This window comes from Leucoraja erinacea, chromosome 8 (assembly GCF_028641065.1).
Source record: "Leucoraja erinacea ecotype New England chromosome 8, Leri_hhj_1, whole genome shotgun sequence".
Taxonomy (NCBI): domain Eukaryota; kingdom Metazoa; phylum Chordata; class Chondrichthyes; order Rajiformes; family Rajidae; genus Leucoraja; species Leucoraja erinaceus.
The window spans coordinates 8,298,345-8,324,282 of record NC_073384.1 but is presented as its reverse complement, the minus strand read 5'-3'; the positions used below and the strand labels follow the sequence as shown (position 1 = coordinate 8,324,282).

The following is a 25,938-nucleotide window of genomic DNA, read 5'->3' as shown; positions in this document are numbered from 1 at the left end:
AGTAACTGAGCGGGTCAGGCAGCAACCCTGGGGAACAGGGGTGGGTGACATTTCGGGTCAGGACCCTTCGTACTCATTCTCATGCTTGCTTTAATGTTTTTAATGTTATTATTAATGTTCAATGTTTTATGTGTCATTCCTAACTGTCACTGTACGTCATGTTGTCACTTGCGGGTGGAGCACCAAGGCAAATTCCTTGTATGTGAATACTTGGCCAATAAACTCATTCATTCATTCATTTATTAGCCAAGTATGTTTTGCAACGTACGAGGAATTTGATTTGCCATACAGTCACTCTAATAAAAAGTGACTTTGGCAAGTCGCCCCGCCGTGTTCTCCAGAAATGCTGCCTGACCCGCAGAGTTATGGCCCCTGTCCCACTTAGGAAACCGGAACAGAAACCTCTGGAGACTTTGCGCCCCACCCAAGGTTTCCGTGCGGTTCCCGGAGGTTTTTGTCAGTCTCCCTACCTGCTTCCACTACCTGCAACCTCCGGCAACCACCTGCAACCTCCGGGAACCGCACGGAAACCTTGGGTGGGGTGCAAAGTCTCCAGAGGTTTCCGTTCAGGTTTCCTAAGTGGGACAGGGGCATTACTGACTCCAGCACTTTGTGTTCTGCTTGTCGCCATGACTCTAAGTAATAGCCTGAGAAGGAAGAAGACGAGAGGATCTGATCTGATCTTCAGGACGGCCGGCTCTGTCCTGGAGGCCGGAGTTGGATTCACTGGAGATGGTCTTGGAGGGGGGGGGGGATGCTCCTCAAACTGCGGAGCATCCTGGACAATACAGCTCGCCCCCTCCGCAACACACTAGTCAACCCGAGGAGCACCTTCAGCAACAGACTGGTTCCACCAAGATGCAGCACAGAACGCCACAGGAGACCCTTCGTCCCTGTGGCTATCAAACTGTACAACACCTCCCCCTTCTATCGTGGGGTAGACCGACTGTGTGTGTCCCCTCCACCCCCACCCCTCCTCCCAATCTTTGCACACCCCCAATCATTTTCATTCATCACTCGAATTTCACATTTCATACATCTTGTTGTGTTTTTATGACTGTCGGCAAATCAATTCCTCTCCTGGGATAAATAAAGTTCTCTGGTATCATAATCAGAAGCGAGGTATTAGATGGGGGAGAAACATCGCCAGTGGGAATGCAAGAAGAGCCTCGGGGGGGGGGGGAGAAGAAGGGGGGGGGTCAGGTTTGGCAATTGTGCCGCATATGAAGAAGAAGAAGGTCTGAAGAAGGGTCTCGACCCGAAACGTCACCCATGGATGCTGCCTCAGCCGCTGAGTTTCTCCAGCTTTTTCCGTACCTGGCGGCCTGTGTGATGCACAGCAGCACTTAGTTCCGAACCAAATGCAAATGGGGCTGATGCAAAGGAGGCGCTGTGGAGAGTTATGCGATCCATCGGTCCAAAATGTGCGTGGGCTGAAGAGTGCCAGATAATAGTTAGTGCAGTGGGTGTGAACAAGTGCAAAACTGTGCACCGCTGCCCGAGAATAGCCAACGTCAGCACAGTACCGGTAGTAATGAAAGCAAACTCGATGTCTGTATTTATTTAAAGAGGGCTTGTATACAAAGATGCGGATGGAATGCTGAGGCTCTATAGGGCGCTGCTCAGGCCACATTTGGGATTAACCATATAACCATATAACAATTACAGCACGGAAACAGGCCATCTCGGCCCTACAAGTCCGTGCCGAACAACTTTTTTTTCCCCTTAGTCCCACCTGCCTGCACTCGTACCATAACCCTCCATTCCCTTCTCATCCATATGCCTATCCAATTTATTTTTAAATGATACCAATGAACCTGCCTCCACCACTTCCACTGGAAGCTCATTCCACACAGCTACCACTCTCTGAGTAAAGAAGTTCCCCCTCATATTACCCCTAAACTTCTGTCCCTTCATTCTGAAGTCATGTCCTCTTGTTTGAATCTTCCCTATTCTCAAAGGGAAAAGCTGGTCCACATCAACTCTGTCTATCCATCATTTTAAAGACCTCTATCAAGTCCCCCCTTAACCTTCTGCGCTCCAGAGAATAAAGACCTAACTTATTCAACCTTTCTCTGTAACTTAGTTGTTGAAACCCAGGCAACATTCTAATAAATCTCCTCTGTACTCTCTCTAGGGATTGAGTGATACAGTGTGGAAACAGGCCCCACGGACTTCACTGGAGTTTATCTTACACTAAACATTATTCCCTTATCTATCTGTAATATGCAGATAGAGTCATAGAGTGTGGAAACAGGCCCTTCGGCCCAACTCCCCTCCACTGGCCAACATTGTCCCAGCTTCCTGCCTGCGTTTGGTCCATATCCCTCCAAACCTGTCCTATCCATGTACCTGTCCAACTGTTTCTTAAACGATGGGATAGTCCCAGCCTCAGCTACCTCCTCTAGCAGCTTGCTCCATACACCCACACTTGAAAAAGTTAACCCTCGGATTCCTATTAAATCTTTTCCGCTTCACCTTGAACCTATGTCCTCTGGTCTTCAAAGAGACTGTGCATCTACCCGATCTATTCCTCTCATGATTTTGTACACCTCTGTAAGATCACCCCTCATCCTCCTGCGCTCCATGGAATAGAGACCCAGCCTACTCAACCTCTCCCTATAGCTCACACCCCCCAGTCCTGGCAACATCCTCGTAAATCTTTTCCGAACCCTTTCAAGCTTGACAATATCTTTCCTATAACATGGTGCCCAGAACTGAACACAATATTCTAAATGAGGTCTCACCAACGTCTTATACAATATATCATGACCTCCCAACTTCTATACTCAATACACTGACTGATGAAGGCCAATGTGCCAAAAGCCTTTTTGACCACCTTATCTACCTGCGACTCGACCTTCAAGGAACCACGCACCTGTACTCCTAGATCCCTCTGCTCTAGAACACTACCCAGGGGCCTACCATTTATTGTGTAGGTCCTGCCCTTGTTCGGCGTCCAAAAATGCAACAACTCACACTTCTCTGTATTAAATTCCATCAACCATTCCTCCGCCCGCCTGGCCAATCGATCCAGATCCTGCTGCAATCGTTCAGAACCATCTTCACTGTCTGCAAAACCACTCACTTTTGTATCATCAGCAAACTTGCTAATCTTGCCCTGTATGTTCTCATCCAAATCATTGATGTAGATGACAAACAGTAACGGGCCCAGCACCGAACCCTGAGGCACACCACTAGTCGCAGGCCTCCAGTCCGAGAAGCAACCTTCCACCATCACCCTTTGTTTCCTTCCATGGAGTCAATTTGCTATCCATTCAGCTATCTCTCCATGGATCCCATGCGATCTAACCTTCCAGAGCAGCCTACCATGCGGAACCTTGTCGAATGCCTCACTGAAGTCCATGTACACATCATCTACAGCTCTGCCCTCATCAACCGTTTTGGTCACCTCTTCAAAAAAAGTCTGATAGACTTGTGAGACACGACCTCCCACGTACAAAACCATGCTGACTGTCCCTAATCAGCCCTGGCCCATCCAAATGCCTGTATATCCTCTCCCTCAGAATACTCTCCAGTAACTTACCAACTACAGATGTTGAGCTCACCGGCCTATAGTTCCCAGCATTTTCCCTGCAGCCCTTCTTGATGAGAGGCACAACATTTTGCCACCCTCCAGTCTTCCGGCACCTCTCCTGTATTTAAGGACGACTCGTAAATTTCAACCAGGGCACCCGATGTAACGCTGAAGATCTATAAGGCCGCATTTGGAATATTTTGAGCAATTTTGGGCACCATACCTGAGGAAAGATGTGCCGGCTCTGGAGAGGGCCCAGAGGAGGTTTACAAGAATGATCCCAGGAATTAGTGGGTTAACCTATAATGAGCGTTTGTCGGCACTGGGCCTGTACTCATTGGATTTTAGAAGAATAAGTGGAGACCTCATTGAAACGCACTGAATATTGAAAGGCCTGGATAGAGTGGATGTGGAGAGGATGTTTCCACTGGTGGGAGAGTCTAGGACGAGAGGTCAGAGCCACAGAATTAAAGGACGTTCTTTTAGGAAGGAGACTAGGAGGAATTTATTTAGTCATAGGGAGGAGGAGCAGTGGAATTCTTTGCCACGGAAGGCTGTGGAGGCAAAGTCAGTTGATATTTTTAAGGCAGTGATAGATAGATTCTTGTGTCAGAGTTTATGGGGAGAAGGCAGGAGAATGAGGTTCGGAGGGAGAGATAGATCGGCCATGATTGAATGGTGGAGTAGATTTGATGGGCCGAATGGCCTAATTCTTCTCCTATCACTGATGACTTTATGACATGATCTTATGACATATATAAGGTGAAGGGGAAAAAATTTAATAGAAATCTGTGGGGTAACCTTTTCACACAAAGGGGGGAAAGATTTAATGATGGGTGTATGGAACAAGCTGCCGGAGGAGGGAGTTGAGGCGAGGATTATCTCAACGTTTAAAGAACAGTTAGACAGGTGCGTGGATAGGACAGGTTTGGAGAGATATGGACCAAGCGCAGGCAAGTGGGACTAGGGTAGAGGGGACAATGTTAGCCGCTGGAGGGGAGTTGGGTCGAAGGGCCTGTTTCCACACTGTATCACTCTATGACTCTCTGCAGTCTACAGATACTGTGTGACTTTAACGTATACATTTGATGAATGGTGCTGCAACAACCATGAAGGGAGGGGGTTGAAGATGAACAAGACCCAGATACCTTAGCATGTTCAATGCCAATGCACAGTGGCAATAGAAAATATTAGCTATGTTGATGAAAATAGATGAGATGCGAGGATTTGCAAGAAGGGTGTATATTGCTTTTAAACTCACACACTGTTGAAACAGGCCCTTCGTCCCAACTTACGCACGCCGACCTACATGCCCCATCTACACTAGTCCCACCAGCCTGCGTTTGGCCCATATCCCTCTAAATCTGCCCTATCCATGTACCTGTCTAAATGTTTCTTAAACGTTGCGATGGTACCTGCCTCAACTACCTCCTCCTCTGGCAGCTCGTTCCATACAGAAAGACGCACTTGATCCGAAACGTCACCCGTTCCTTCTCTCCAGCGAAGCTGCCTGTCCCGCTGAGTTACTCTGGCATTCTGTGTCTATCTTCTGTTGGGACAATCTTTGGCAGTTTTTAGTTTAGTTCAGAAACACAGCGTGAAAACAGGCCCTTCGGCCCGCCGAGTCCGTGCCGACCAGCGATCCCCGCAAACTAACACTATCCTACTCACACTACGGACAATTTTACATTTATAACCAAACAGTTTAACTTAACAAACCTGGACGTCTTTGAAGTGTGGGAGGAAACCGGAGATCCCGAGGAAAACCCACGCAGATCACGGGGAGAACGTACAAACTCCGTACAGACAGCACCCGTAGTCAGGATCGAACCCGGGTCTCCGGCGCTGTGAGACGGCAAATCTACCGCTGCGCCACCGTGCCGAATCGAGCAAATTAAATTTGGGGATATTTTTTTTTTTTAATCCACCTTGCAGTGGGCTCCGGAGAGGTGAACGTTCGTTGATCGGAGACTGTAACTGTTTCTCTTCCACCTCAATGCCTGGTGCACTGAGTTCCATCAGCGTTTGTATTTAATTACAACAGCACTCAGCTGGTCTGCTGTTTGTCCAGGTACCACCAACATCTCTCCGTGACGGCCTGCTGTCCTTTTAATAAAAAATCTTTCCACAACACAAAAATCTTTCTGTAACACAAATTTGGTGTTATGGGAAGAAGGCAGGAGAATGGGGTTAGGAGGGAGAGATACTGTAGATCAGCCATGATTAAATGGCAGTGTAGACTTGATGGGCCGAATGGCCTGATTCTGCTTTTATCATTTGTAGTGCCTTTGTAGTACCTTTTATATTTAGTGCTAAAAAATCTCCCAACGCCATACCACAGGCCAGAACAGCAGATAAAATGAATAGCTAATAGCTTGGAGGATGAAGAAAGGGACTTTGTTTAGAAACATAGAAACATAGAAATTAGGTGCAGGAGTAGGCCATTCGGCCCTTCGAGCCTGCACCACCATTTAATATGATCATGGCTGATCATCCAACTCAGTATCCTGTACCTGCCTTCTCTCCATACCCCCCTGATCCCTTTAGCCACAAGGGCCACATCTAACTCTCTCTTAAATATAGCCAATGAACTGGCCTCAACTACCCTCTGTGGCAGAGAGTTCCAGAGATTCACCACTCTCTGTGTGAAAAAAGTTCTCCTCATCTCGGTTTTAAAGGATTTCCCCCTTATCCTTAAACTGTGACCCCTTGTCCTGGGACTTCCCCAACATCAGGAACAATCTTCCTGCATCTAGCCTGTCCAACCCCTTAAGAATTTTGTAAGTTTCTATAAGATCCCCTCTCAATCTCCTAAATTCTAGAGAGTATCAACCAAGTCTATCCAGTCTTTCTTCATAAGACAGTCCTGACATCCCAGGAATCAGTCTGGTGAACCTTCTCTGCACTCCCTCTATGGCAATAATGTCCTTCCTCAGATTTGGAGACCAAAACTGCACGCAATACTCCAGGTGTGGTCTCACCAAGACCCTGTACAACTGCAGTAGAACCTCCCTGCTCCTATACTCAAATCCTCTTGCTATGAAAGCCAACATGCCATTCGCTTTCTTTACTGCCTGCTGCACCTGCATGCCTACCTTCAATGACTGGTGTACTTTCGTCTTTCTGATACAGTGCGGAAACAGGCCCTTCGACCCACCGAGTCCGCGCCAACCAGCGATCCCCGCACACTAGGAACAATTTACAATCTTTACAAAAGCCAATTAACCTACAGACCTGTATGTCTTTGGAGTGTGGGAGGAAACCGGAGCACCCGGACTAAACCCACGCGGGTCATGGAGAGAACGTGCAAACTCCGTACAGACAGCACCCGTGGACGGGATGGAACCTGGGTTTCTGGCGCTGCAAGGGAGCAACTCTACCGCTGTGACACTGTGCTGCAATGGTGTGTGCCCTTAAATCTTTGTCGAAACACACAATTTGTCAAAAAATGGAGGGCCGATGTGTGGAAGTAAAATAAGGCAACCTGATTGTTGCTGTTCATATCGTTTAATCCGAGTACTCATTCATGATGGTTTTGGAAGGTGGGTTCCAGGTGTGAGTGTGTGAGTGCGTGTGTGTGTGTGTGTGAGTGTATGTGTGAGTGTGTGTGAGTGTGTGTGCGTTAGTATGTGTGTGTGTGTGTGTGTATGTGTGAGTGTGTGCCTGAGTATGTGAGTGAATGTGTGTGTGAGTGCGTGTGTGAATGAGTGTGTGTGTGAATGTGTGTATGGGTGTGTACATGTGAGTGAGTATGTGCGTAAATGTGTGTATGAGTGTGAGTGTGTGTGTATGAATGTGAGTGTGTGCATGTGTGTGAGTGTGTGTGTGTGTGAATGTGCGTATGAGTGTGGGTGTGTGTGTATGTGTGTGAGTGTATGAATGTGAGTGTGTGTGAGTGAGTGTGCGTGAGTGTGTGTGTGAATGTGCGTATGTGTGTGTGTATGTGTGTATGAATGTGAGTGTGTGTGTGAGTGTGCGTGTTTGAGTGTGAATGAGTGTGAATGTGTGTGTGTAAAATCCCAATAAATCAAAATATATGTCTGAGGGAATGTATGTATAAATGGACTTTCCTCTCTCTCTCTCTCTCTCTCTCTCTCTCTCTCACACACACACTCTCTCCTTCCCTCTCACACTCTCTCTCTCCTCCTCCCTAGTCTAAAAGCCTAACAAATTAAAATCTGTAGCGCCAATTGTCTGCTGTCAGTGGTGTTACTGGCTGGGTGTGTTTGTTCGCTGGGTGTCGCTGCATACAACGGAGCCCAGTTTATCTGTGTGTGTGAGAGAGAGAGAGGGAGAGAGCGCTGTGCTGAGAGGAGAGGCAGGCTTTTCCTTAGAATAATGTTGCCTCATTTTGCCCGTGGCGCCTGGGAGAAATCAGTGTAGCTCCCAGCACTTGGACCTTCACAGTGATTGGGACTCTCTCTCTCTCTCTATTTATCTATCTATCTATTTATTTATCCCTCCCTCTCTTTCTTTTTCTCTTTCTCTCTCTCCCCCTCTCCCTCTCTCCCTGGACAATTGGAGAGACACAAGCGGGGGACAATCTTGGATCACCACAGTGTGTGTGTGTGTGTGTGTGTGAGCTGCAACGAGACACAGAGACACAAACACGCACAGCGTGTCTCTCTATCCCTCTATCTCTCTGCGTGCCCAAATGTGTGGGATCTTGAAGCCATCTCACTGTGTGTGTGTGTGTGTGTGTGTGAGCTACTCTAGGAGCGGGTAGAGAGACAGAGAAAGAGAGAAAGAGAGAGAGAGAGACACACACACGCGGACCGTGTCTGACTGTAGCAATCTGTGACTGTAGCAATCTGACGGTGTAGCAAATAATTGTATCCGTTTCCACCACCTCTCCTCTCCTCTCCTCTCCTCTCTCCTCTCCCTCTCTCCTCTCCTCTCTCCTCTCTCCTCTCCTCTCCTCTCTCCTCTCTCTTCCTCTCCTCTCTCTTCCTCTCTCCTCTCCTCTCTCCTCTCTCCTCTCCTGTCCACTCCACCACCCCCCCTGGCCACTACACCTTGAGCAACTTTCAATGTATGCCCATGGCCGGAGCTCAGCCCGGAGTCCACGCTCTCCAGCTCAAGCCGATCTGCCTGCCCGACAACTTGAAGCGAGGCAACAAATTCATGAAATGGGACGATGTGAGTATGATGCCAACATTCATGTTTGTCCCCGGTCGGAGGGGAGGGGAGGGGAGGGGAGGGGGGAGGCTTTAACCCCCCCACACTCTGCTGTTGTTGTTGCCAGTGGTTTTACCCCCCCTCCCCCCCTCTGTGTTGAATCCTTCTGCCGTGTCGGGGGTTTGGGGCAGCAGCGGGCAGCCGGGCCGAAGGGCGCTGGGGGGAGTCGCCGCCGTCTGTCTGCGGCTGCCGTGTTTAATGATACATCACCTACCCCTTGTCTCTTCTCTGTGTCTCCCCTCTCTCCCCCTGTCTTCCCCTCTCTGCCCCTGTGTCTCACCTGTGTCTTCCTCTCCCCCCCCAATACCTGTGTCTCCCCCTCTGTGTCTTCCCCTTCTCCCCCTGTCTTCCCCCTGAGTCTCCCCCTCTCTGCCCCAGTCTATCCCCCTGAGTCTCCCCCTGTCTCTTCTCCTCTCCCCCCCCCATATACCCTCTGTGTCTTCCCCTCTCTGCCCCAGTCTGTCCCCTGAGTCTCCCCCTCTCCCCGTCTCCCTCTCTCCCCCCATTATATCCCCTGTGTCCCTCCCCGTCTCCCCCAAATCTCCCCTCTCTCCCCTCCCGTGTCTCCCCACTCCCTCTCCCCAGTAGTGTCTCTCAATATCTCTCCCCTTGTTCCTCTCTCCCCCTCTATCTCTGTCACCCCTGCCTCCTCTTCTTCATGTCTCCCATTTGTCTTCCTGGGTCCCCTGTCTCTTACCCTTTCTCTCTCTTCTCCCCCCCCCCCCCCCCCCTCTCCCCCCCTCTTCCCATCCCTCTGTCTGCCCCTCTCTCCCTGCCCCCCCCTCTCTCTCTCTCTCCCCCTCTCCATCTCTCTCTGTGTCAGGGTGTTGGAGCAGGGACATAGAAAACATAGACACTCTGTTTATGTGGGGGTTTGGCCAGGCTGCTTTTCAGAGTTGCTCTGAAGCTATCTCTGGGTGTGAGAGAGAGAGTGTGTGTGTGTGAGAGAGAGAGAGAGAGAGACGGAGGGAGAATGTTCTTGTGTGTGTGTTTGAGAAGGAGATTTGTGTGCACGAGAGCATGTCGGCTTGTATGAGAGAGAGATAGAGAGAGAGAGAATGTATGTGTGAAAAGAGAGGAGTGTGAGTGAATGTGTGTAAGCTGGAGAGAGAGAATGTACTGACGTGTGTGAGAGTGAGGAGGATGTGTGTGTGTGTGTGTGTGTGAGAGAGAGAGTGGTGCTGATGTGTGTATGTGCGAGTATGTCCTGGTGTGTGTGTGTTTGTGAGAGTTATGTATGTCCCTGTGTGTGTGAGCGGATGAGAGAGAGAGAGAGAGAGAGTTTGGTCTCTGTGTAAAGAACCACAGGTGTACCTACCAGCACCTGCAACTCTGCAGGTGTCTGTGATGAGGCCGTGTGTCTGTTTGAATGTATCCTTTAGTCAGCGGTCATGAGAACCTGTGTATTGTGGTGTGTATTTAACCCACTAGGTCGATTCATCTGTGTGTGTGTGTGTGTGTGTGTGTGTGTGTGTGTGTGTGTGTGTGTGTGTGTGTGTGTGTGTGTGTGTGTGTGTCTTTGTGTGCATGTGTGTATGTCTCTCTGTCTGTATGTGTCTGTGTCTGTGTGTCCCTGTGTGTGTGTGTCTGTGTCTGTGTGTGTGTCTCTGTGTGTGTTTCTGTGTGTGTCTGTGTGTGCATGTGTGTGTGTCTCTGTGTCTGTGTCTGTGTGTGTGTGTGTGTGTCTGTCTGTGTGTGTGTGTGTGTGTGTGTTTCTCTGTGTGCTTCTCTCTGTGTGTCTCCATGTGCGTGTCTGTGTGTACGTGTCTGTGTGTGTGCATGTAAGGGTTGGTGTTTATATAGCCTGTGTGTGAGCGTGTCTCTGTGTACATGTCTGTGTGTGTCTCTGTGTGTCTCTCTGTGTGCCTGTGTGTGTGCATGTAAGGGTTGGTGTTTATATAGCCTGTGTGTGTGTGTGTGCGTGCTTCAAGTTTATTGCCATGTGTACAAGTGCGGAGAGGTGCAGGTGCTGTGAAAACCTTGCTTGCAGCAGCATCCCAGACACATAGACTCAGACACAGACACACACACACACACACACAAACATAAATTACACTCATTATTTTACACTACAATTCTTTCTACACTAATTTCCTTTCAGTGAAAAGTAAGGCCTGCAAATAATGCGTGGTAGTGCAAGAGGAAGTGTGGCATGTTCCATTGTCGCAGTAAGATTAGTGTTGTGCAGATCAGTTGAATATCGATTTCTCTCACTTCAATTAACCCTTGCACCCCCTTTCCTCCCGTCCCTCCCCCACCCTAGTCGTAGTACTAGTTTTACTGTTGTCCTGTTGAATTTCATTGCCTGTGTAACTCGTTATCACCTCACCCACGCCAACAATGGACCATTGTGGGCTCCACCTCCTTGATCATCATTACCTTTCTGCATATCTTTCATCCGTTTGCTCGATAGACAATAGGTACAGGAGTAGGCCATTCGGCCCTTCGAGCCAGCACGGCCATTCAATGTGATCATGGCTGATCATCCTCAATCAGTACCCCGTTCCTGCCTTCCCCCCCATATCCCCTGACTCTGCTATCTTTAAGAGACCCTATCTAGCTCTCTCTTCAAAGCATCCAGAGAACCCGCCTCCACCGCCCTCTGAGGCAGAGAATTCCACGGACTCACCATTTTCTGTGAGAAAAAGTGTTTCCTCGTCTCCGTTCTAAATGGCTCACCCCTTATTCTTAAACTGTGGCCCCTGATATCACCGCCTGTATCTCTCGTTTCCCTCTCCCCTGACTCTCGCTCTCTCCCATCCCTTCTCTCCAGAGATGCTGCCTGACCCACTGAGTTGCTCCAGCTTTTTGTTCCTGTCTTCGGTTTAAACCAGCATCTGCAGTTCCTTCCTACACAAGAATTTGATAGTTGCCTCATGCACTGCTTGCATTGAGTCCCGTTTTCAATGGGCATTGTGTCTGTGGGCATGAGTCCAATAACTGGGGTGTATGTACAAGCCTCTCTATCCAATGTTTAAGAGGGAACTGCAGATGCTGGAGAATCGAAGGTTACACAAAAAGGCTGGAGAAACTCAGCGGGTGCAGCAGCATCTATGGAGCGAAGGAAATAGGCAACGTTTCGGGCCGAAACCCAGGGTTTCGGCCCGAAACGTTGCCTATTTCCTTCGCTCCATAGATGCTGCTGCACCCGCTGAGTTTCTCCAGCCTTTTTGTGTAACCTTCTCTATCCAATGTTAGGTGTGTATTTCAGTCTAATTATTGGGTGTCTTTCCATAATGAGTGTGCGTTTAAACTTGTGACTCCCATAATGTGGTTTGTGCATATACTTCAGCCCCTGGGTTAGTTGTTCTCTGTGAAACAGACAATTGTAAATCAAATTGATAAGAATGATTGATAACATTGATAAAACTGAAACATATAAGATTGTTAGATCTGGTGAAACAGCTGAAGTTCCCACGGCACATTGCCACGACCACCCTGAGGCCAGACATCCTCCTGGTCTCAGAGGCGACCAAAAACATTGTCTTGTTGGAACTGACTGTGTCGTGGGAGGACCGTCTGGAGGAGGCCCACGAGAGGAAGATGGCCAAGTATGAAGAGCTGGTCATTGACTGCCACAAGCAGGGCTGGAAGGCAAGGTGTATGCCCATCGAGGTTGGCTGCAGAGGTTTTGCAGGGCAATCGCTCTACTGGCGAGGAGAAGGGCCATCAAGAACACCACAGAGGCAGCGGAGAAGGCCTTGAGATGGCCATGGATCAGGAGAGGAGGTCCATGGGGAGGAGCAAATGCCACCTGAACACAAGTCGTGGTCTGATCAACCACGGCTGGGTCGCCTGGGTGAGGGGGTCTGATGTCGAAAGACCCGAAACACCCAATGAACCCGGGTTACATCACTGATGATGTGTTCAGGAGCATCTATCGATGTATTTGTATCAATAAGGGCTTAGACAGGCTAGAGGCAGGAAACATGTTCCCGATGTTGGGGGAGTCCAGAACCAGGGGCCACAGTTTAAGAATAAGGGGTAAACCATTTAGAACGGAGACGAGGAAACACTTTTTCTCACAGAGAGCTGTGAGTCTGTGGAATTCTCTGCCTCAGAGGGCGGTGGAGGCCGGTTCTCTGGATACTTTCAAGAGAGAGCTAGATAGGGCTCTTAAAGATAGTGGAGTCGGGGGATATGGGGAGAAGGCAGGAACGGGTAACTGATTGGGGATGATCAGCCATGATCACATTGAATGGCGGTGCGGGTTCGAAGGGCCGAATGGCCTACTCCTGCACCTATTGTCTATTGTCTAAAATCATGAGAGGCATAGATAAGATAAACAATGAAAACCTTTATCTCAGGCTCCAACTGGGTTTGCACGAGATGTTTCGTTTAGTTTAGAGATAAAGCACGGAAACAGGCCCTTCAGCCCACCGGGTCCTTGCCGACCGGCGATCCCCACACACTTCCATTATCCTAAAATTATAACGTTACCGAAGCCAATTAACCTACCAACCTGCGATAGACACAAAATGCTGGAGTAACTCAGCGGGACAGGCAGCATCTCTGGGCTGGTCTGAAGAAGGGTCTTGACCTGAAACGTCGACCATTCCTCCCCTCCGGAGACGCAGCCTGTCCCGCTGAGTTACTCCAGCATTTTGCGTCTATCTTCGGTTTAGACCAGCATCTGCAGTTCCTTCCTACGCAACCTACAAACCTGTATGTCTTTGGAGGAAACCGGAGCACCTGGGGGAAACCCACACAGGTCAATAGAATAGACAATAGGTGCAGGAGTAGGCCATTCGGCCCTTCGAGCCAGCACCGCCATTCAAGGTGATCATGGCTGATCATCCCCAATCAGTTCCCCGTTCCTGCCTTCTCCCCATATCCCCTGACTCCGCTATCTTTAAGAGCCCTATCTAGCTCTCTCTTGAAAGCATCCAGAGAACCTGCCTCCACCGCCCTCAGAGGCAGAGAATTCCACAGACTCACCACTCTCTGAGGAAAAAAAGTGTTTCCTCGTCTCCGTTCCAAATGGCTTACCCCTTATTCTTAAACTGTGTGGCCCCTGGTTCTGTGGCCCCTGGTCATGGGGAGAACATGCAAACTCCGTACATGCAGCACCTGTGGTCAGGATCGAACCCGGGTCTCTTGTGCTGAGAGGCAGCAACTCTACCCACTGCCACCTTAATGTCTTAAATTCAATTTACCATTTAGATAAACTATATACTTTTAAAATGATTGAAATCTAATTCTACTGTATTTAAATACCTGACTATCTCAGAGTACAAAGCTTATCTTCCAAACTGAATTATCACAGAATTCCTTTAAACTCCATTGCATTATTTTCTTTGTTGCTGCTATCTGGCTTTCATTAACTAATGTATCAAGAAGTGTGGATTGAGTTGTGGTGCAGCGCTGTAAGCGCAGTAAATGCAGCAGCCCTGTCGCTGCGCCACTGTTGCCAGCTGTGGTTGTCAGTGCTGCAGCCGATGACTTGTACAATGGGCTGAAGTGTGCAGGGTTTAATACCAGGCTCTTGCCTTGAATGTGCATCAGCCTCTTGCCACAGCCACTGGTTTTACACGGTGGCCTCACTGCCCGGAGACCCGGAGCCACCGCGATGCCAATTGTAAACTGGTGTGCAATAACAGGGCGGCAGGCTGGCGCAGCGGGTAGAACTGCTGCCTCGCAGCGCCAGAGATCCCGGCTCCGATCCTGACCTGTGGAATTCCCTGCCTCAGAGGGCGGTGGAGGCGGGTTCTCTGGATGCTTTCAAGAGAGAGCTAGATAGGGCTTTTAAAGATAGCGGATATGGGGAGAAGGCAGGAACGGGGTACTGATTGGGGATGATCAGCCATGATCATATTGAATGGCGGTGCAGGCTCGAAGGGCCGAATGGCCTACTCCTGCACCTATTGTCTATGTTTCTATCCTTCCTGTAACTGAGTGGCAAGAACTGCATGCTAACCCCTCCCCCTCCCATCCCAAGACCATTTAAAACAGCAGCAGTTGTTTTAAAACTTTCTAAGAATATTTTCAGTGGGTTTACCAAGTGGATTTAAAATGTCAAGATGTTTTTTTAAATATTCATATTGATAAAGTTATGAGATAATTGAGCTTGTACACGCTGGAGTTTGGAAGGATGAAACTTGCCGAACAGTGAAAGGCTTGGATAGAGTGGATGTGGAGAGGATGTTTCCACTGGTGGGAGAGTCTAGGACCAGATGCCACAGCCTCAGAATAATGGGACGTACCTTTAGAAAGGCAATGAGGAGGAATATCTTTAGTCGGAGGGTGGTGAATCTGTGGGATTCTTTGCCACCGAAGGCTGTGGAGGTCGAGTCATTGGATGTTTTTAAGGTGCAGATTGACACGTGCTTGATTAGTGCGGGTGGCAGGGGTTACGGGGAGAAGGCAGGAGAATGGGGTTGATAGGGAGAGATAGATCAGCCATGATTGAATGGCGGAGTAAACGTGATGGGCCGAATGGCCTAATTCTGCTCCTATAACTTATGAACTTATGAAAGGATTATAGGGAGAGGTTGAGAAGGCTAGGACTCTATGCCTTGGAGCGCAGGAGGATGACGGTTGATCTTATAGAGATGTGTTGGATCACTGAGGTACTGAGAGTCGGTGAATATAGAACTAGAGCACATTGGTTTAAGGTGAGGGGAGAAAGATTTAACAGGAACATGAGAGGCAACTTTTTCACACAGATTGTGTTGGGTGTATGGAACAAACTGCCACAAGAGGCTTTAACATTAACTGCCTTTAAAAGACATTTCGACAGGTACATGGATAGGATAGGTTTAGAGGGATATGGGGCAAACGCGAGCAGGTGGGACTAGTGTAGATGGAGCATGTGGGCAAGTTGGGCCGAAGGGCCTGTTTCCTTGCTGTATCACTCCGATGTTTAGTTTAGAGATATAGCACAGAAACAGGGCCCATTGAGACCGCACCCACCAGCGAACACCGCTACAATACTATCCGACGCATGTTAGGGACTATTTACAATATTACCATGCCAATTAACCTGTGTACCAGTACGTCTTTGGAGTGTGGGAGGAAACCGGAGATCCCGGAGAGAACCCACGCAGGTCACGGGGAGAACGTGCAAACTCCGTACAGACAGCACCCGTAGTCAGGATCGAACCTGGATCTCAGGTGCTGTAAGGCAGCAACTCTACCGCTGCGCCACCTTAATGTCTTAAATTCAATTTACCATTTAGATACAATTTATTTATTTAAATGATTGAATCTAGTTCTACTGTATTTAAATATCTGACTATCTACGAGCATTCCAGCACAAAGCTTGCCTCCCAAACCCAATTATCACAGATTTCCGTTTCACAATTTTGCATTATTTTCTTTGTTGCTTCCAACTGGCTTTCATTATCTAATGTACCAAGAAGTTGTAGTGCAATCATGTCCCATACACTATAAAACCTAGGGAGACACGGTGGCGCAGCGGTAGAGTTGCTGCCTCACAGTGCCAGAGACCCGGGTTCGATCCTGACTACGGGTGCTGTCTGTACGGAGTTTGTACGTTCTCCCCGTGACCTGCGTGGGTTTTCTCCGAGATCTTCAGTTTCCCCCCACACTCCAAAGACGGGCACGTTTGTAGGTTAATTGGCTGGGTGTAAATGTTAAATTGTCCCGAGTTTCCCTGATACTTTCACAAGAGAGTAATGCCCCTGTCCCACTTAGGAAACCTGAACGGAAACCTCTGGAGACTTTGCGCCCCGCCCAAGGTTTCCGTGCGGTTCCCGGAGGTTTTTGTCAGCCTCCCTACATGCTTCCACTACCTGCAACCTCCGGCAACTACCTGCAACCTCCGGGAACTGCACGGAAACCTTGGGTGGGGCGCAAACTCTCCAGAGGTTTCCGTTCAGGTTTCCTAAGTGGGACAGGGGCATAAGGAGTAAGCCATTTAGAATGGAGACGAGGAAACACTTTTTTGCACAGAGTGTTGTGTCTGTGGAATTCCCTGCCTCAGAGGGCGGTGGAGGCTGGTTCTCTGGATACTTTAAAGAGAGAGCTAGATAGGGCTTTTAACGATAGCGGAGTCAGGGGATTATGGGGAGAAGGCAGGAACGAGGTACTGATTGGGGATGATCAGCCATGATCACAGTAAATGGCGGTGCTGGCTCGAAGGGCCGAATGGCCTAGTCCTGCACCTATTGTCTATAGCTTCATCAGAGACCCACACCACATTGGCCACGCTCTAATTTCTCCCCTACCATCGGGAAGATGATACAGGAGCCTGGAAACTGTAACGTCCAGGCACTCCTGCACGTATTGTCTATTGCGTGTGTGTGATGGTGTGTGTGTAACAATGTTAGTGTGCGGGGATCGCTGGTCGGCGTGGAGTCGGTGGGCCGAAGGGCCTGTTTCTGCGCTGTATCTCTAAACTAAACTAAACGTTACCAACCTGCAAGGCATGCCCCGCCCCCAGTTATTCTTGTTGCTTAATTAATATAATAATTGTTATTCATATTTAATATGAATATTGTTTGCCATTTACCAATGTGACTTTCAAGACTTTTTGAGAGTCAGGAGTGCTTCGTTGTCAAATGTAACAACAAAGGAACGATGCAATTCTCATTTGCAGCAGCATACCAAGTCTTTGAACACAGCACTCACGGATAAAATAATTTTAAAAAATCAATACATTAAAAATATTAGCTGAAAAATCTTGACGTCCCGAGGGGAACCGAGACAGGACATTGTTCACTTGGCTTTTTCGCTGCAGAATAGTGAAAAACATATTATCAATGCCTCTGTCTTTCTGCTTTGAACTGTTGGAGAAAATAATTCTTAAGTTGCATACAAATCAGGCAACTGAACACCTAGAGAGTAGTCCTGATCTATTACTTCAATAGGTAGAGATGGTGTATTCAAGAGAGAGTTATATTTAGCTCTTGGGGCTGACGGAGTCAGGGGATATGGGGAGAAGGCAGGAACTGGGTACTGAATTTGGATGATCAGCCATGATCGCATTGAATGGAGGTGCAGGCTCGAAGGGCCGAATGGCCTACTCCTGCACCTATTGTCTATGTTTACTACCTCTTGTAGTGTTCAATAGCCTGATGGTTGTTGGGAAGAAGCTGTTCCTGAACCTGGACGTTACAGTTTTCAGGCTCATGTACCTTCTTCCCGATGGCAGGGTTGAAATGAGATCGTGGTGTGGGTCTCTGCTGATGCTTTAGACAACAGACAATAGGCGCAGGAGTAGGCCATTCGGCCCTGCATGCTAAATAGTCTGCAGAAAGACAATGAGTGATCACAGTCGAGCCGACCACAGTGTACAGATAGACACATGATAGAGGGAATAACTTGAATGATGTTTAGTGCAAGACAAAGTCCAAATAAAGATCATAAGATCATAAGTGATAGTAGTATTAGGCCATTCGGCCCATCAAGTCTACTCCGCCATTCAATCATGGCTGATCTATCTCTCCCTCCTAACCCCATTCTCCTACTTTCTCCCAATAACAATATACAATAGACAATAGGTGCAGGAGTAGGCCATTCGGCCCTTCAGGCCAGCACCGCCATTCATTGTGATCATGGCTGATTATCCACAATCAGTACCCCATTCCTGCCTTCTCCCCATATCCCCTGACTCCACTATTTTTAAGAGCCCTATCTAACTCAATAATCTCTGACACCCGTACTAATCAAGAATCTATCTATCTCTGCATTAAACATATCCATTGACTTGGCCTCCACAGCCTTCTGTGGCAAAGGATTCCACAGATTCACCACCCTCTGACTAAAATCCCTCCTCATCTCCTTCCTAAAAGAACGTCCTTTAATTCTGAGGCTGTGACCTCTAATCGTAGACTCACTCATTAAAGATAGCCTGAGGGTCTTCAATGAGGTAGATGGTAGCTGAGTCTGAAGAAGGGTTTCGGCCCGAAACGTTGGCTATTTCCTTTGCTCCATAGATGCTGCCTCGCCCGCTGAGTTTCACCAGCACTTTTGTCTACCACTGGTCTCTAGTTGTTGGTGGAATGGTTCAGTTGCCTGATTTATATGGGTTAAGAGTAATTATCACCAGAAATCGAACGCAGTAAGACAAAGGCACTGATAACATGCTATTCGCTATTGTGCATCTAAAAAGCCAACAGCTTGATTTTTACATTGAGTTTTTAACCACAGTAAAATGTGCTTAGCTGAGGTTAGTTCAGTTTAGAGATACAGCGCGGAAACCTGCCCTTCGACCCACCGAGTCCACACCGACCAGCGATCCCCGCACGCTAACACTACCCTACACACACTAGGGATAATTTACAATTACACCAAGCCAATTAACCTACAGACTTTTGGAGCGTGGGAGGAAGCAGGAGATCCCGGAGAAAACCCACGCGGGTCACGGGGAGAACGTGCAAACTCCATACAGACAGCACCCGTGGTCAGGATTGAACCCGGGTCTGTGACGCTGTGAGGCAGCAACTCTACCGCTGCGCCACTGGATAAGTGGCTAAATGATTATTATCCCCCACCACCAAAGATACAGAGCAGTAAGACAAAGGCCCTGATAACATGTTATTCACCTAAAACAACAAACAGAAAGATTTTATACCGGGCTTTTACTATCGCAGAATGTGCCCGGTTGTTGCTACAAATAAACTCTGCGATCGGGCGGCAGCGGTAGAGCCTCTGTATCGCAGCGCCAGAGTCCCCAGTTCAATCCCGACTAGGGGTGCTGCCTGTGCGGACCTGCGTGGGTTTCCTCCGGGTGCTCCGGCTTCCTCCCACACTCCAAAGACGTGCGGGTTTGTCACCTAATTGGCTTCGGTAAACATTGTAAAATTGCCCCATGTGTGTGTAGGGTGGTGTTGGTGTGCGGGGGGGGTCGCTGGTCGGCGCGGCCAAAGGGCCTGCTTCCGTGCTGTATCTCTAAACTCCAAAGTCTTGGATGCTCATGTGACGTGCCCGTAGAAATTCCCATCCTGTGGTAATTTGTGTTATTCAATAACACCTTTTTCTTTTAAACATTAAGCATTTACAGCAAGTGAAAAGAGAAGTAACTGTGTTCTCTCTCTCTCTCTCCCCCCCCCTCTCTTCCCCCCCTCTTCCCCCCTTTCTCCCCCTCTCTTCCGCCCCCTCTCTTCCCCCCTCTCTTCCCCCCCTCTCTCCCCCCTCTCCCCCTCTCTCCCCCCCTCTCTCCCCCCCTCTCTCTTTCCCCCCCTCTCTTCCCCCCCTCTCTTCCCCCCCCTCCCCCCCCCTCTTCCCCCCTCTCTTTCCCCCCCTCTCTCTCCCCCCCCTCTCCCCCCCCCCTCTCTTTCTCCCTGTCTCTTTCTCCCCCTCTCTTTCTCCCCCTCTCTCTCTCCCCCTCTCTTTCTCCCCCTCTCTTTCTCTCCCCCTCTCTTTCTCCCCCTCTCTTTCTCCTCTCCCTCTCTCTCCTCTCCCTCTCTTCTTTCTCTCCCTCTCTTCTCTCTCCCTCTCTCCATTCCCTCTCCCCACTGCCAGGACTCCACATCTGTGACCCCCATCACATTGAAGATCGACCCAGTTGGACTGTTCCTCTACTGGACTGATCAAAACAAGGTAAGAACATCAATACAATGTTTTGCTCAGAACTTTGAACGGAGCAATCAATGCTGTGGCAGGTAAAACCACGACTTGATTACCAAATGACATTATCATGGATTTAGTGCTCCTCACACTACAACATGCAAGGTCTGTGTACAAAATCATGAGAGGAATAGATCAGTCTCTAGGACTAGGACTTTAGGCGAGGACTTTATTCCTTGGAGCGCAGGAGGATGGGGTGATCTTATAGAGGTGTATACGATCATGAGAGGAATAGATCAGGTTGACCCATGGAGTCTCTTGCCCAGAGTAGGGGAATCGAGGACTGGAGGACATAGGTTTAATGTGAGGGGGGAAAGATTGAACAGGAACCTGAGGGATAAATTTTTCACACAGAGGGTGGTGGGTGTATGGAACGAGCTGCCGATGGAGGTAGTTGAGGCTTGGACTATTGCAACATTTAAGAAACACTTAGACAGGTACATGGATAGGACTGGTTTTGGATATGGGCCAAATGCAGGCAGGTGGGACTAGTGTAGATGGGATATTGGCCGGTGTGGACAAGTTTGGCCGTAGGGCCTGTTTCCACATTGCCAGACTCTATGACCAAGAATTTTCATGTAACAGTTCTTTAGACTTTATAGATACAGGGTGGAAGCAGGCTCTTTGGACCACTGAGTCCGCGCCGACCAGCGATCACTATCCTACACACTAGGGACACCTACAAACCTGTACGCCATTGGAATGTTGGAGGAGACCGGAGCACCTGGAGAAAACCCACGTGGTCACAGGGAACACGTACAGACTGCACCCGTGGTCAGAATCGAACCCGGATCTCTGATGCTGTAAGGCACCAACTCCACCGCTGGGCCACCCTGCCGCCCACATTTACCGTTAAAGGAGAACCCTACTTCCCCCGCAACAAGCGACGCAGTGGCTCAGCCGGTAGAGCCGTTGCCTCACCGCGCCACAGACCCAGGTTCAATCCTGACCTTGGGTGCTGTCTGTGCAGTGTTTGCACGTTCTCCCTGTGACCTGCGTGGGTTTTCTCCGGGTGCTCTGGTTTCCTGCCCATTCCAAAGACGTGCGGGTTTGTAGGTTAATTGGTTTCTGTAACTTGTCCCTAGTGTGTGGGATAGTGCCAGTGTACGGGGCGATCGATGGGACAGAATAGACTCGGTGGGCCGAAGGGCCTGTTTTCAGGCTGTGTCTCCAAATAAACCACGTGGGTTTTCTCTGGGAGCTCCGGTTTTCTCCCAAAGACGTGCGGGTTTGTAGGTCAATTGGCCCTCTGTAAATTGCCCCGAGCATGTGTCGTGGGATAACTAGTGTGAGTGAGCGGGTGATCGCTTGTCGGCGTGGTCGCGGCGGGCCAAAGGGCGTGTTTCGGTTTGTACTCGTTAGAATTTAGAAGATTGAGGGGGGATCTTATAGAAACTTACAAAATTCTTAAGGGGTTGGACAGGCTAGATGCAGGAAGATTGTTCCCGATGTTGGGGAAGTCCAGAACAGAGGACAAGGGGGTCACGAGATGAGAAAAACATTTTTTTTAAGGATGCCACAGAAGGGGAGGCCAATGGCTATATTTTTAGAGGACTAGTGAGATCAGGGGATGGAGAAACAGGGATGGGATACTGAGTTTTTCACACAGAGAGTGGTGAATCTGTGGAACTCTCTGTTCAGAGAAGTCTTTTGAGCTTTGTGTATTTTGGACGTAAATCGCGGGCGAGAGTAGTTGAGGTCAGGGTTGAGGCCAGTTCATTGGCTATATTTAAGAGGGGAGTTAGATGTGGCCCTTGTGGCTAAAGGTGTCAGGGGCTATGGAGAGAAGGCAGGGATGGGATACTGAGTTGGATGATCAGCCATGATCATATTGAATGGCGGTGCAGGCTCGAAGGGCAGAATGGCCTACTCCTGCACCTAATTTCTATGTTTCGATGTTTCCACATCTGCATCTCTAAACTGAAACCAAGCGATACGACGATCCCCGCGTACATTTACTCGCCATTTGAAGGGTCTGCTTCAATATCCAGTGGACATAGGTTTAATTTGCCAGCGAATGGTTCAGAGAAGTCTTTTGAGCTTTGTGTGTTATTTGAGGCACCGAAATAGAAGTGACCTGTTACTTGGATATCGCGGAGAGCAAACGACAACAGGGGCAGCTGAGAAACGAACACAGCTATAAATGGTCACTTTTCAACCATTTTTGATCGCTCTGAGCCATGTTATAATTGGCATGGGGGAGAAAGTGATTTCTGTTTTTGCATTCGCAAGAAAACATGTTGAGGACATGCAGCCTAATGTTCTCATAATCCCTTGAAAGAGGAGAGGCGAAAGCTTCCACAAAGACGGGATAACTAAGATTTGACCGAGGGCTAGGCTTTTGAAATTCGACCAAAATATATTTTTTAAATTCTCTCATCATGTTCCTGATTAGCGACACATATCTTCATCGCTTATCTCTAAATTTCTGATGTCGTCCCGAACTGTCTTTATTTTTGTTGCCTCTTTCTGGCAGTTTTGCGCAAGAAGAAATGCCTTTTGAGGAAGGAGAATTCAAACTATTGATCACAGTCTCTGTTTAAAAACGGACACTGGGTTCCAGAGACCACAAGGCCTTTCGGCTATCTTGAGACCTCTGTGAAATGCAGAATCTGCGTTCGGCCAGTTCTATTTTTACCCTCCCAAAATTCCTGCTCTCTGCAGTCAAAGACATTTGGGTCTCGTGGGAGGCTCGGACTAAGTTTCAGGGATGTCCTCGGGCAGTGGCTGAGAGCGGTCGTTTAGCTGAGGAGCTGCCCAGTCTTTGCAGAGTGATTTGCGTGGGATTCCGCGAGAGTATAGCCTCGCAAAATAAATACGCTTGTTAAAGATATCGATTGATTATTTGAACAATCGAAGTCTTCGACCACCTTACTTTGAATTTTGTGGGTGTTAATCTTAGAAGGACCAAGGCAAATAAATAAATTAACAATAACACAGAGCAGTGAGTTCAGTCCAGTTTAGTTTTAGAGGTACAGCGCGGAAACAGGCCCTTCGGCCCACTGAGTCCGTCCAACCACCGATCCCCGCACACCAATACTATCCTACACCCAATTTTTACATTTATTCCAAGCCAATTAATCTACAAACCTGTACCTATTTGGAGTGTGGGAGGACAATAGACAATAGACAATAGGTGCAGGAGTAGGCCATTCGGCCCTTCGAGCCAGCACCGCCATTCAATGTGATCATGGCTGATCATCCCCAATCAGTACCCCGTTCCTGCCATCTCCCCATATCCCCTGACTCCGCTATTTTTAAGAGCCCCATCTAGCTCTCTCTTGAAAGCATCCAGAGAACCCGCCTCCACCGCCCTCTGAGACAGAAGATCTCGGAGACAAACCACGCGGGTCACGGGGAGAACGTACAAACTCCGCACAGACAGCACCCGTAGTCGGGATCGAACCCGGGTCTGCGGGGCAGCGAGGCAGCGACTACCGCTGCACCACCGTGATATTTCAATAATCTCCAGAAACTGTGCTCCTGAGATAGAAACATAGAAAATAGGTGCAGGAGTAGGCCATTCGGCCCTTCGAGCCTGCACCGCCATTCAATATGATCATGGCTGATCATCCAACTCAGTATCTTGTACCTGCCTTCTCTCCATACCCCATGATCCCCTTAGCCACAAGGGCCACATCTAACTCCCTCTTAAATATAGCAAATGAACTGGCCTCGACTACCTTCTGTGGCAGAGAATTCCAGAGATTCACCACTCTCTGTGTAAAAAATGTTTTTTTCATCTCGGTCCTAAAAGATTTCCCCCTTATCCACAAACTGTGACCCCTTGTCCTGGACTTCCCCAACATCGGGAACAATCTTCCTGCAACCAGCCTGTCCAACCCCTTAAGAATTTTGTACGTTTCTATAAGACCCCCCCTCAATCTTCTAAATTCCTAGCGACTACAAGCCAAGTCTATCCAGTCTTTCTTAATGTGAAAGTCCTGACATCCCAGAAAGTCCTGACAGATGAAATCATGCCTGTTGCATTGTTGGGATTCACCCCTGCAGTATTTTATTGAGGTACTAATGCAATTCACTGCGTTAAAATTTCACCCAACGTCCACAGGTTAACTGCTGAGATAGATTGCATCACATTGCCACATTACATGCAACCATCACTGAAACGCATAGAGCATCTTGCAAGCTTGCAATTGTGACAACCACTGTCTTATCAACCCATAACAAGCCACTTTACAATTTGCATTTTGTTGCAATTTTATTTCATGTTTGCCCCATTCTCTGCTCCGTGTTACCGTTAGTTTATCTACCTTGGTCCCAAGGTTAACACCACAATACTCCCGGGATGCGGGACTGTCATATGCTGAGAGAATGGAGCGGCTGGGCTTGTACACTCTGGAGTTTAGCAGGGTGAGAGGGGATCTCATTGAAATGTATAAGATTGTTAAGGACTTGGACACGCTAGAGGCAGGAAACATGTTCCCGATGTTGGGGGAGTCCAGAACCAGGGGCCACAGTTTAAGAATAAGGGAGTAAGCCATTTAGAACGGAGACGAGGAAACACTTTTTCTCACAGAGAGTGGTGAGTGTGGAATTCTCTGCCTCAGAGGGCGATGGAGGCAGGTTCTCTGGATACTTTCAAGGGAGAGCTAGATGGGGCTCCAAAAGATAGCGGAGTCAGGGGATATGGGGAGTAGGCAGGAACGGGGTACTGATTGGGGATGATCAGCCATGATCACATTGAATGACGGTGCTGGCTCGAAGGGCTGAATGGCCTACTCCTGCACCTTTTGTCTATTGTCTATTGGCCTCATTGGTGAAACTTGGACTATACTTTATTGGACTTTGTTGGCTTAACTTTGTTCATTATTCCCCTGTCATGTATCTTTGCACTGGGGACGGCTCGATTGGAATCATGTATTATCTTTCCGCTGACTGGTTAGCACGCAACAACAGCTTTTCACTGTACCTCGGTACACGTGGCATGTGGCAACAAACAAAACTGTAACTCTGACCAGCGTTAGCGTGTTTAAATCACCTCCATGTTGAACCTCCATGAATCACCTCCATGCAGGTCGTTATCGTGTGTGGGAAGGAACTGCAGATGCTGGTTTGAGCCAAAGATAGACACAAAATGCTGGAGTAACTCAGTGGGTCAGGAAGCATCTCTGGAGAGAAGGAATGGGTGACGTTTCGGGGTCGAGACTTCAGTGGTCTTCAATTTGGATGTGTAGAATAAAGCTTTAATGGGAGATGGGAAATATAATTATCAATTCTGTTAATGTGCGAGTGCCGTCCTGTGACCCTTTAGCTACGGATAATTCTGTTTGGCGATCTGTCCATTAATAAATACAGTAGGCTGCCCTTTGCAAGCTGCCTGGTCCATTCTATTCAAAATGGGATATTCATCAAAAATAATAAAGTATAAGGTTAGGCTGCTGTGACAGTTCTGCTGTTTGGTTGTCCGAGGCTCAAGATTCATAGAAACATAGAAACATAGAAATTAGGTGCAGGGAGTAGGCCATTCGGCCCTTCGAGCCTGCACCGCCATTCAATATGATCATGAACTGATCATCCAACTCAGTATCCCGTACCTGCTTTCTCTCCATACCCCCTGATCCCCTTAGCCACAAGGGCCACATCTAACTCCCTCTTAAATATAGCCAATGAACTGGCCTCAACTACCCTCTGTGGCAGAGAGTTCCAGAGATTCACCCTCTCTCTGTGAA

The 25,938-nt window shown here is 48.5% G+C and overlaps 1 protein-coding gene across 1 annotated transcript in view; it reads left to right on the top strand.

The window, feature by feature from the left end:
• Positions 1-8,477: 8,477 nt before the first annotated feature.
• The window catches only part of LOC129699288 (1-phosphatidylinositol 4,5-bisphosphate phosphodiesterase beta-1), a 660,784-nt gene continuing 643,323 nt past the window's right edge, over positions 8,478-25,938 (top strand). Inside the window, 2 exon segments of the mRNA XM_055638950.1 lie at positions 8,478-8,677; positions 20,144-20,221. Coding sequence (XP_055494925.1) covers positions 8,573-8,677; positions 20,144-20,221 — 183 coding nt within the window. The 5' untranslated portion in view covers positions 8,478-8,572.